General features: G+C 48.3%; 1 protein-coding gene across 1 annotated transcript; it reads right to left on the bottom strand.

Annotated features, from left to right (window-relative positions):
• DACT1 (dishevelled binding antagonist of beta catenin 1) lies at positions 665-10,842 on the bottom strand. Its single transcript, XM_021102679.1, has 4 exons — positions 10,400-10,842; positions 8,012-8,144; positions 7,105-7,260; positions 665-3,601 (listed from the first exon to the last, which is right to left on the bottom strand). Exons 1-4 carry the CDS (start codon positions 10,742-10,744, stop codon positions 1,812-1,814), a joined length of 2,424 nt encoding a protein of 807 aa, XP_020958338.1. The 5' UTR covers positions 10,745-10,842; the 3' UTR covers positions 665-1,811.

Here is an 11,466-nt window from a genome sequence, read left to right as displayed (position 1 = left end):
CTCCAATTCTGCAGACCCCTAGCCTGGGAACTTCCATATGCCACAGTTTCGGCCCTAAAGATAGAAAAAGAATGATTGTCAATTTTCCCTAAGTGTGATCATGATGTTGTGGTTATATGGGAAAATCTCCTTGTTCTTGGGAAATACATGCTTAAGTTTCCAGAGATAAAATAGCATGTTGCCTGAAATTTACTTTAAAATAATGCGGCAGCATGGTGGGGAGAGGGAGGACGGCCAAAATCTGTCTTCCATCCACAAAACCAGCAATGTGACTTACTCTAATATATACATAAAAAGAGTTAAAGGAAGCATGGCAAAATATTAACTTGGATCTAGGTGGTAGCTATACAGGTGTTTACTGTACTATTCTTTCAACTGTTCCATATTGAGAATTGTTAATACCTAGAAGCGAGGGGAAAGAGGGGAAGTCTGAGAAATATTTTCCTTAGTAGAGACCTATCAAATTTACCCTAAATTTTAAAGAATCAGAAGTTTGCTTTTCCTCATTTGCTTACTCAACATCCATTCCAATACGCCTAAAATCTGCCTTAATGATTGCAAGTAATAATCTAATGCTAGAATAGCCTAATATAAACCCCACAATAATCAGCACAAGGTTTACAGGTGTAAACCCCTGGTTTTATACCCAAATAACAAACTTAACAGCAGTAAAACAAATTGTTTATTACAGCATATAATGTGTTATATTAAATTTACACAAAGATATATAAAAACACATACTGTTTATATCATACAGTCATTTAACATCAACAGGAATATCAAAACAAATACTACTCATGCACCAAACATGCATATATTGGTATAAAAAAGCAACTTTACACAATACTGTTTACCAAAAAAAATTTTTTTTTAAAAAAAAGCCCTTCCAGAGAGGGTCAGTGGTCCAATCTGGACTGGATTGCACTAATATGTTTGGGCTAATGCTTAGGTGGCACAGTGCTCAGTGAGCAATTCTGAGCTTGGGGGTCACACCCAAAGGTTATTTTGTTAGGACTGAGTGTCTCTGTATCCAATGACCAAAATGTTATCCCAAAGGCAAGTCTCCAAGGAAGAAATGGTTGGATCTGCTGCAAATCAGGGAGGGGAAGAAAGGCATCCATGTTGGGTAAATGGCCCTGGGGGGTTACTGTAACCAGGGCCTAGGCACCAAGTGCGGCAAAGGTTTTAGTGAATCATTTTAAGGTATTACCAGCCTACCTATCCAGGTCACCTCTCTGGATTTAGGGTCTGGTCTTCAAGTTCTGAGTCCAGTAAACCAAACAGTTCTGAGAAGAAAATAGAATGGGGATACATCTGAGAAAAGCAGAGTATATAAAAAGTTATAGAAAACCCATGACTGCCCCCTGTACCTACCTCACAAAACTGTATGTGTTAGCCCCAACAAGATAAACCCTCATGGAGACGCCACCCCAAAGAACCAAAGGAGCAAGTGTATGTCGGAAAATTCCATTCACCTGACCTTCAGACCAAACGGTCTCATCCCATTAACACTTGAACATTACAACCTGTGCCTTCAAAATGCTTAGAAAATTTCAAATAAAAGCCATCGGTACCACAAAATTCACTATCACCACCATCAGAAACTCGATATTCACTTCTAACCAGCAAAACATTCTTTACCTTCCATTAAAGGCACTAGTGTCCATACACGATGAAGATGAGACATAATTCACCTCGGTTTTAACTTAACAAAAGAAAGCATTCTATGAAATTATTACACACAACAAGGAAGACGCCACAGCTTTCTTGGGAAGGAGAAAAACTCCCGCTTTCTACACCAACGGTGCTACTCAAACGGTCGTCATCAGTTTCAGAGAGCCAGACCGAAAGCGAAGGATCTTCTTCTTGAGGTTGTGCGAAGCCTTGATCTTGACAAAGGTTTTGGTGGGGTGACCGCGGAGGTCCGGGGCCGGGACCGGCTGCAGAGGGAGCGTCTGGACGAACTGGGACCAAATCAGGCCCCCGCTCTCCTCCGAGTCGCTGGTGCTGCTGCTGTCGCCCACGAAGTCGCCCTCGCTCACGCTGGACTCGCTGTCGCCGAAGCAGTTGGTGGTGTAGTTGCTGCGCTCGTCCTCGCTGGTGTCCAGCACGGTCGAGTGGAACAGGGACTCGCACTCGGCCGAGTACTCCGAGTCGCTGGCCACGTAGGCATAGGGGCTGGCGAAGGGCGGCCCCGCCGCGAACAGGGCGGCGGGCTCCCGCCGGCCCCGCCGCGCCCGCCGCAGCGCCTCCTCGTAGGACACCTCGGCGGCCGACCTCCACCGCCGCGAGTCAGTTCGCTTGTGTTTGGGCTTGGCCACCACCGCCTCCCGCCCGTGGCCGTGGCCATGCGCGCGGCTCCCCGCCCGGTGGCCCGCCCCCAGCTGCCGGCCCGGGAGCCCAGCGTCTGGCTGGCCGCCCCCGCTTCGCCGCCCCTTGGCTGGCGCTCTCCGCAGTTTCTTGTTCGTATCCGTGTCGTCCGGGAGCCGACACCTCCTGCCGGCCGCCCGCGCCTTCTCCCGCACGGCGGGCAGCGAGCTCTCTGGCCCGTGCCCGCCCGGGGCGCGGGGCTTCTGGGCGGAGCCCCTTGGGGCGGCCGCGGACCGCGCTCCCCGGGGCGGCCTGACGCCGGGCGGCTGCGCCAGGGCGGGCGGCGCCTTCCCCGGAGGCCCTTCCTCCAGGCTCTGGGAAGAAGAGCCCTCGCTTCTGAAATCCAGGGCCGGCCGCTCCTCAGCGGCCGGGAAAACTGGGGGCAGCTGGGCCGGAGCGGCGGAAGCGGGCGCCGCCGGAGAGACAGCCTGCAGGCTGTTTTTCTGAGGCACCTTTTTCAGCGGCTGGCCCCCTCTGTTCTCTTGCAGCGGGGCGGGGACCTTCCCGGGACTCTCTTTGGGAGAGGCAGCTGGGATCTGACTGCTTTCCTTAGGGGACTCCCCTGTCCCCGCGGGGGGACACCTAGCGTGTTCCTGGGAGACTGGCTTGGCGGTTTTGGGCAGATGCTTACCTTGAAGTTCACTGGCAGCGCCTGGGGAGCAGCCCTCAGGCAGGGGCAACCTCTTGCTTTCCAGTAGTTCTGGCTTTGGGTCTTTGGCCCACTGCTTCAGTGGGGAGAATGTCCCATTGTCCAAAGAAGGGATCCCGCCAGAGGGCAAAGGCATCTGTTTAGAATTCTTAAGGTTCCCACTGTTGCCCTGTGAGATGCCCCCAGTCACTCTGACACAAACACTCCCATTCCTCAGAAGCCCCTTGGTGGGGTCAGCGTTCACACTGGTTCTCGGTTTGTTGGTCCTTACAGGGTGTGTTTTTTTCTGGACCAGGCTCAGAATGTAACCATCCATTTTCTTACTGGATGAAGGATAGGGAGCAGACCACAAACTGCTTGGAGATGGCAAGGAAGTGTCTGTCTTGACGGCGTCCAGCTCGGATCCGACACACATGTCACTGGCATGGTTAGCAAGCCTCTCCTCTTCCCTCAGGGGGTTTCCGGTCAAGCAAAGCAGAAACATCGGACTCTGCACCGCCACGGCGTGAAGCGGGCTGGGGTAGCGGTACACGTCATTCCCATTTTTAGACACCAGATCGCATTGGTACTTGGGATTCACATCTGCAATGACACCAAGGGCATTAGATTGTGATGTGGAGGGGGAACAGCAAACTGGCCCTGAGGTCTGGCCTTCAGAATGGCTTTCTTTATACTCCAACCATCCTATGAGATCTGAAAAACATTTAAAGGTACACTCTGAAGAAATGAATCGGTCAGCACCAGCTTGACTCAGGCCAATTTCCACGAAGATAAACTCATGGGTTGAGAGAGAATGCTAAAGAATCAAAAAATATGCCACAAGATACTCCACTATTTCACATACAGTGCATACATACTATTGGGGGGAGGGAAAAAATAACTAACAAAGGAATTTTTAACAAGATATGATAGAACTCTGAAGGAAAATATCCAGCCATTAAAATGCTTTCAAACTATTGAATAAAATGGGGAAAACATTTTAAAGTGGAGTGAAAATCACAATACCAGGATATTGACTATAGTTTTATTAAGACTAGATATATTAGGAGTTCCCGTGGTGGTGCAGTGGTTAAAGAATCCGACTAGGAACCATGAGGTTGCGGGTTCAGTCCCTGCCCTTGCTCAGTGGGTTAACGATCCGGCGTTGCCATGAGCTGTGGTGTAGGTTGCAGACGCGGCTCGGATCCCGCGTTGCTGTGGCTCTGGCGTAGGCTGGCGGCTACAGCTCTGATTAGACCCCTAGCCTGGGAACCTCCATATGCCTCGGGAGTGGCCCAAGAAACAGCAAAAAGACAAAAAACAAAAAACAAACAAAAAAAAGACTAGATATATTTAAAAAAAAAAAAGTCTGAAGTGAAGCATGCCAAGATGCTAATAGTAGCATATCAGTGTGGTTGGAAAGCAAATTATGTTTACTTTCCTCTTTATTTTCTGTTTTCTAAATTTTCAGTAAATACATATTGCATTTATAACTGGAAAAATAAACATTTTTCGAGTCATTCTTACTCTAGGTCACTCTCCCTTCTGTGTTCTGGTTTCCCTTTAAAATATTTCAGATAAACTATACTTTCAATGGGCTTTCTCCTCATTTTGTATTTTTTTTAGACCTAGTTCTTGATGACATGTGTTCAAATTTAACTGTTAATTGGACAGGGAAATTGATCAAATTTCAACAGAAACTAATTAAATCTAAATAACAATCACCATATATTTTCAAAAGTTACACCTTTTTTTGGCACGTCATAGCATACAAAAATTCCTGAGCCAGGAATCAAACCCATGCATGCCACAGTAGTGACCCTGCTCTGTAATCTGATAAGCCACCAGGGAACTCGCCACACACACGCCCTCCCTTTTTTTTAAGGAACTCTTAATGAGGTTTTAAAAGATTGAGTAGTAGTATTCACGAATAAATTTCCCACATCTCAAAAATGTTCCTACCAAAATACAATGAAATCAAGCTTTCTTGTTTCATCACATGCTTTTGATTTCTTATCTTGGTGAATATTACAAATATCAAATCCCTTGAACGATCTTTAGTTAGGGAAAATCAATGTTTTTATCACTAATTTGTCTTCCATTATAATTATGTTTATTCACTCAAATACCAAAAACCCACTGCATGCTAGATTCTATGTTAATTGTTTAATTTAAAGGAAAGCTCCATGAATTTCAATGATAATTAGAAGTCTTGGGGGGAAAATCCAGTCTAGACCCAGAAATTATGTGATTCATTTGTAAACAAAAGATTATTATAAAAGTGCCATGCCTCCAATCCCACCTCCACTTCCAATAAACAGCTTTGTTATAAGCAGAAGAAAGCTCTCTAGCTGGTATCCTTACCCACCCCTCCTCCACCACCCTAAGACCTATCTGGCCTGACTTAAAGCCACATTTACCTACATGTCACTTTGCATCCCTTTTCCCTCCATAGTGTTAAGGAACAAGACAGACATCCCAGGCCCCAAGGGCCAGCCCAGCTGTCTCAATTATGTGAAGATGTGGCATTTGGGACAGCAGGGTTCTGTCTTTAAGGAAAACCTATACCAAAGTACCTTTAATGAGTTTATAAAATTTCCCTCTGAAACCAGATCTGCAGAGTGAAAGGGAGTAATTACCAATGAACTCTGGGCCTAGACACTTTAGATAACAGATTTGTGCTTCCCCAAATGACTACTGCTACCAACACACACTGTACAAATACAAAGACACCAGCCAACTAGCCACCTCAGTTGTCTGATGTTATGTTTGCACTGCCTGGACCTCAGAAATTCAGCCCTATACCAGAGTGAACAAACAACATATAAAACACATACACATACTTGTGCTAGGACCTATAGCTTCTTTAAGACCCATATTTTCTCTGCTCTTCTGCAGAGTCACACTAAAGCAGAAGTAAGGAATAACAACTCTGCCATTCAGCAAATGAGGAGCCACTGACAAAGGACGTATGAAACTAAATTCCTTCTCTGATGAGAGGATGAACACAACAATTTGTGAATTCCCTTGGTGATGGAAAACAAGAACTTGGCATCCTGAGCTTGAAACTTGCCTCTGCCCCTCACTGGCTACATAGCCTTAAACAACTTACCTAACCTAACCTCCAAAGACCTTGTTTTCTGATACATAAAATGGAGCTAACAACACCTGCACTCTGCAGAACTGTTGGGAGGATTCAAAGCAGAGAGTTGTGCGCAGAGCATACAGCAGTGTGTGACACAGAATAGGGATGCAGAAACTCTCGCAGGACCAACAAGAGCATGATTCTGTCTAGAGGTCGTTGCAAACAAAGCCCCAATTGGGGAATATGGCCTAATGGGATCTTACCCCATCCACCTGCTAAAAGAAGAGAGAGTTGCCATCATGCAAGGCATTCTGGAGAACACGGTGGGGCCCCCACTACCAGAAGTGCCAAGCAGCTCTTGGCCAAACTGAAAAATATTTTAATTTAATCTAAGCTTTAGCTTTAAATGATTAAAGAAAGAAGAAAACAGATCCAAAGTGATTTTCAAAAGAAAATGCAAACAAGTTAATGGCAAAGGTTCAGAAACAGCACTCAAGACCTATAACATTGGGACACAATTTCTTTCTTTCTTTTTTTTTTTTTTTTTTGTCTTTTCTAGGGCCCCACCCACGGCATATGGAGGTTCCCAGGCTAGGGGTCTAATCGGAGCTGTAGCCGCCAGCCTATGCCACAGCCACAGCAACACAGGATCCCAGCTGCGTCTGAGACCTACACCACAGCTCATGGCAACGCTGGATCCTTAACCCACTGAGCAAGACCAGGGGTCGAACCCACAACCTCATGGTTCCTAGTCAGATTCATTAACCACTGAGCCACGACAGGAACTCTGGGACACAATTTCTAATGCTGAGCTGTTTACTACTATCAGTATATAAAGCCAGGTGACACCCAAAGAGGACTGAACTAGTGGTGAGCTTGATTCCAGATGCAACTATGGCACTAAATGCAAGAAGCTGGTGAAATTCTCTGAGCTCTTGTTTTTTATCAGTAGAAGGAGGTGAAGTTGACCTTTAAGGACCCATTCCAATTAAGAATGTCTTTCAATTCTACAAAGTCTTACCTGCAGATTTGGGGCAACCATCTGATATAGTCAAGGCTGCCTCCAAGGGGCTGCAAAAGCAGGTGCTGGAGTGACAACTGGATAAACATTCACTGAAGACCGAGTTTGAGGAATTGGAAAGGGACCCTGAAGCCCCATCACTCAGTTCATAAAACCCTACAAATAAAAATATCATTTGGGATTAAGATCATGTCAAGCAATAATACACATTCGTGTTAAAAGGAAAACGGGTGATCATGTAGGGAAAGTAGGAAAGGGAGAGTATGGAGGGGGTGCCAATTTTGGTTCACTAGGTTTAGTGTCCTGATTTTATGGCTTCATTTCTAGCAATCCTTAGAAAAAGGCAAAGAGCCCATGACTATGGGTACATTTCAAAGTTACTCTCACTCTCAAACTGACCTTCCTCCTTGACCCCACCTTTAAAGATGTGCAAGGAAAGAGACTTAGATCTGTCAAGGCTTCAACTTTTTCATGAACATTTCAGAAAGAGTAACTTGAAGAGAAAAACAAATTTATTTAAGGAGCCAAATGGTTTAAAAGGAAAACAAAAAACAAAAAAAACTTTTGAAGTGGTCTCAGGAAGTTGAAGTGTGACTAATTTTCTAGCCTAGTTCTGACTTTCTCAAGTTTCAAAGGAAGAACGCTCTTCCAGAAATTTGAATAGAAGCTTTTATTTTTAAACTCAGGGCATTGAGTCAGATCAATCTCATTATTAAAAATTTGGCTGTCTGATTTTGTTTTCCCCTCATGCCACTGAATGGCAGACTGTTTTTTGTTTTGTCTTGTTAATTCTCTCTGCACTGGAAACAAATGTCATTGTCCTTTGCAGACCTGGGGATGCTAAGCATGGGGGGGGCCAAGGTAGCACTCAGGACTGCAGAATTCTCCCTTGTGCTCCCACACTCACCTGAGCTAGGTCGGCTGTCTGTCTCCAGGTGCTCTTCAGAGGTCTTTTCCACATCCAGTCTCAGGTCACTTATCTGCTTGTCGAGTTCTTGCAACTGGTTCAACAAACCAGCATCTCTTCTCCTCAAACAATTCTGATTAGGAAGAGACAGAGAAAGGAAAAATAAACACATTTTGGTGACAAAGAACCAGAAAGCCCACTCTAAGTATTCCAATTACCATCTGAGGCAGTCACTAAATCTTCTAAAACCAAAATTCTCCTGGATGACTTGAAATAAAAAAACTTTAAAAATATGTCCTATATCTAATTCCACTTTCTCACATTTTCTGGTGATATAAAGTTTCTTCATGAAAACAAGGCTTGCTTTTAGTTTCAACTAACATACACACACACACACACACACACACACACACATATATACACACACATTAACTTTTTATAGGTAGGGATAAAAAAAAAACTGAGGTTTTTAAAAATCCTCTGTGTACAGCCAATTTTTTTCACACAACAGTACTTCACAGTAGACTCTTCGACTTGAAGGTAGAGTGTAACAGATTTCCTCCAATGCACTATAATCTTACTTAGGTGAGATTTTCTGGCCAAATGTCCTGCAGAGTTTTGTTTTCTATGAATTGCTTTGTGGGGTTTAATCAGTCTTAGGGCCTTTGAAAGTGAGAAACTAATACTAATAGCCAGTGCCAAGTATAATGTGAGCTGGCAGAATCCAAAACCCTCAAGGGAAGCTCCATCAAGATTTGAACTCAACTCGGGTTTCCAAAGGTGACAGATTGGAGTGTCACACCGCCACCTAGTGCTTCCTATGGCTGGGAGAGGGAAAAAAAAAAAAAAAAAAAAAAAAAAAAAAAAAAAAACCTCAAAAGGCATCTGGTTCAAATCACAAATGCCAAGTCTACAAATGAAAATAGTACCACAAACACTGACTGGCCGGGAATTCTCCTGACATGCAGCCTTGCTCCCCTCCAGGGGACAACAGGAATGCGCCACTTAAAATCGTGAGATTCAAGAAGAGCAGGAGGTGCTATTGTACAATGCACACAATGTCAATGACCAGGCATAACCAGCAAGAATTGGCTCAAATCAGAGTTATACGCAACTCTGGTCTGCTACCAAAAACCACAGACAAATGCCAAAACAAGAGGTATTCCACAAACCACCATGTACATCCATCCTGACTAAACAGATGCACATCTACTCCTCTTGTCTGTCCTTTGACTTAAAAAGCTTGGGGACACACATGTTTATTTGTTAGAATGAGTTTCTTCAGGGGTAAAAAGGAACTAAACAAGTCAAATCACGTCAATGCTCAAAAAAAGAGAAAATCATCTGAAAAGAGGTAAAACAAGAAGGCACTTGACAACTGCACAGCATCACTCTGTTCGTAATTGCAGGAGGGACATTATCTAGCATGTGTCTAGTTTCAGATAGGATCACATGGTCAGATAAGGATTTTTTTTTTTTTTTCTGTTTGCAAAACTACATTTTTGAGGTCACCGAAACAAAGCTGCCGCCATTACTCTGAGGCGGGGTCAAAAGCTGTTCATCAATACATGAAGCGCCAAAGTTCTTTTTCTTCCCGATTAATGAAGACTGCGGGGAATGTCTGAGACACTGACGCAAATCCAGTAAAGAGAAATGCTCCCTGGAAGCAGATTTTCACTTCTCTCACCTCCAATTCAAGTCTCAGCGAAGAGTACGGATAAAATATGAGGGGAGGGGACACTTTCTCCAGCCAAATTTCCATCATTTGCATGTGTCTTAGCCGCTCATACAAAGGGCTTCTATCTGAAATGAGGCAGCAGCCCAGGCAAAAGCTGGCCGGCCGGGGACAACCCTAGGAGCGGCAGGGTCCCCGGGGCCACTTCCGTGTAACCGTAAAATTCGGCACGGGACAGGCAACCATGCCACACGCCCCCTCCTCGGCTTTTGTCCCCTCCTGGCGGAAGGACCTGAAGCCGAGAAGCCCTTCAAAGAAATGCTATTTCAAACGAGGGTTTGCAAACCTTCGGGAAGAGCGCACGCATTTGTCTAACTATAGAGAGGGGAGGTTAGGAACAGGCAACACCAAGAATCCCGAAGGCAAAAGAGGGAGGTGGGGGAGGGCGGCCACCCCCGCCCAGCCCTCCGCGCGGGGTCGCCAGGCCCTCACCTGACACAAAGCGGGCACACGCCGGGGACCCGTGGGCGTCGGCAACCCACACGCCGCGGGCACCCTCAGGAACCCAGGGTCAGGGAGGCACCGGGAGGGGATCCCCGGAAGCCGGAGGATGTCTCCAGCCCGCCGCACCCAAGCGCCCGCCGCGGGCCACCTGCCCGAAACCCGGCCCCTCATCAAGGACAGCCGCGCCCCCACCTCCGGCCAAGACCTACCAATTGCTTCCGCAGCAGCAAGATGTTCTCCTCCAAGAACTTCTCCTCCAGGCGGCTGCGCTGCGCCGCCTCCCCCGGCAGCTCCCCGGAGCGGACTGCAGCGGCCCCCGAGACCCCGGCGCCGCGCAGGGCGCCCCGGACCAGCAGTTCCTGGCGCTGGCGCAGGTACTCCAGTTCCGCCAGCCCGGCCAGCGTGGCCTCCTGCCGCTCGCGGGTGCGCTGCCGCTCCGTGTCCGCCTCTCCCTTCTCCCGCCAGCGCCCCTCGGACTCCGCCGCGCGCTGCTCGCCCCGGGCCGGCGCCGGCGGCTCCAGCTCCCTCGCGGTCCCTGCCAGACTCGGCTTCATGGCCCCCAACCCTGCAGCGCGCACCCGTCCCCGCAGCCGGGCCGCCCGGGAGGAGGAGCGGGCGCTAAGGCTGCGACCCTGGGCTCATGCCTCCCGGCGGTGGGGCGCGGTGGCGGCGGCGATGGGGGCGGAGACACGGAGCGCTCGGGACCCGCGCGTGGCCGCGGGCTGCAGCCGTCCGGGCCCGGGCGGCGTCGTCCGCTGTCGCCGAGCGTCCCTCGCCGCGGCCCCGCAACTGATAACGCCCTGCCCGGCGCTACGTCACGAGCGGCGGCACAGCGAACCCCCGCCCGGCGCCCGCCTCCCCGCGCCGGCCCCTCGGCGGCGAGGCCCGCTCCCCCTTCGGCTTCCCCCTCTTGTGTCTGGGGCGCCGCTCGCGCTCTGCGCCGGCCTCCTCCTCGCGCGGCCCTCCCCGCTCCTCCCTCTCTCCTCCCCCCTCGCTCTTCCCGCGGGCCTCCTCGCCCCCTTTTCGGGTTTACGGCACCCAGTTTTTGCCTCGCTCCTTATTGGTTCTTTTCCGTCTCACAAAGCCACGGGCGAGCGCCTCGATCCCCAGCATCCTATTACAGTCGGCCTCGCAGGCAGGGTCCGCCGAGGGACGCGGTAGTTGGGCTCCCCGGAGAACTTTCTGAAACTCGACCGAGTTGCAGCACAGTATTAACCCTTTCCCACACGTCCACTGTCCCTATCCACTCCGGCCGACTTAGGTTTCTTTCACCTTA

This window comes from Sus scrofa, chromosome 1 (assembly GCF_000003025.6).
Source record: "Sus scrofa isolate TJ Tabasco breed Duroc chromosome 1, Sscrofa11.1, whole genome shotgun sequence".
Classification (NCBI taxonomy): domain Eukaryota; kingdom Metazoa; phylum Chordata; class Mammalia; order Artiodactyla; family Suidae; genus Sus; species Sus scrofa.
The sequence above is the reverse complement of the archived record's forward strand: the minus strand, read 5'-3'. Positions and strand labels throughout refer to the sequence as shown.

Excerpts from the sequence above, each read along its gene's own strand:
- DACT1 (XM_021102679.1), bottom strand. The coding sequence starts at position 10,744 with ATGAAGCCGAGTCTGGCAGGGACCGCGAGGGAGCTGGAGCCGCCGGCG. Across the intron at positions 7,261-8,011 it reads AGACAGCCGACCTAGCTCAG|GGTTTTATGAACTGAGTGAT; the intron begins GTGAGTGTGGGA and ends TTTTATTTGTAG. Across the intron at positions 3,602-7,104 it reads TGGTTGCCCCAAATCTGCAG|ATGTGAATCCCAAGTACCAA; the intron begins GTAAGACTTTGT and ends GTGTCATTGCAG.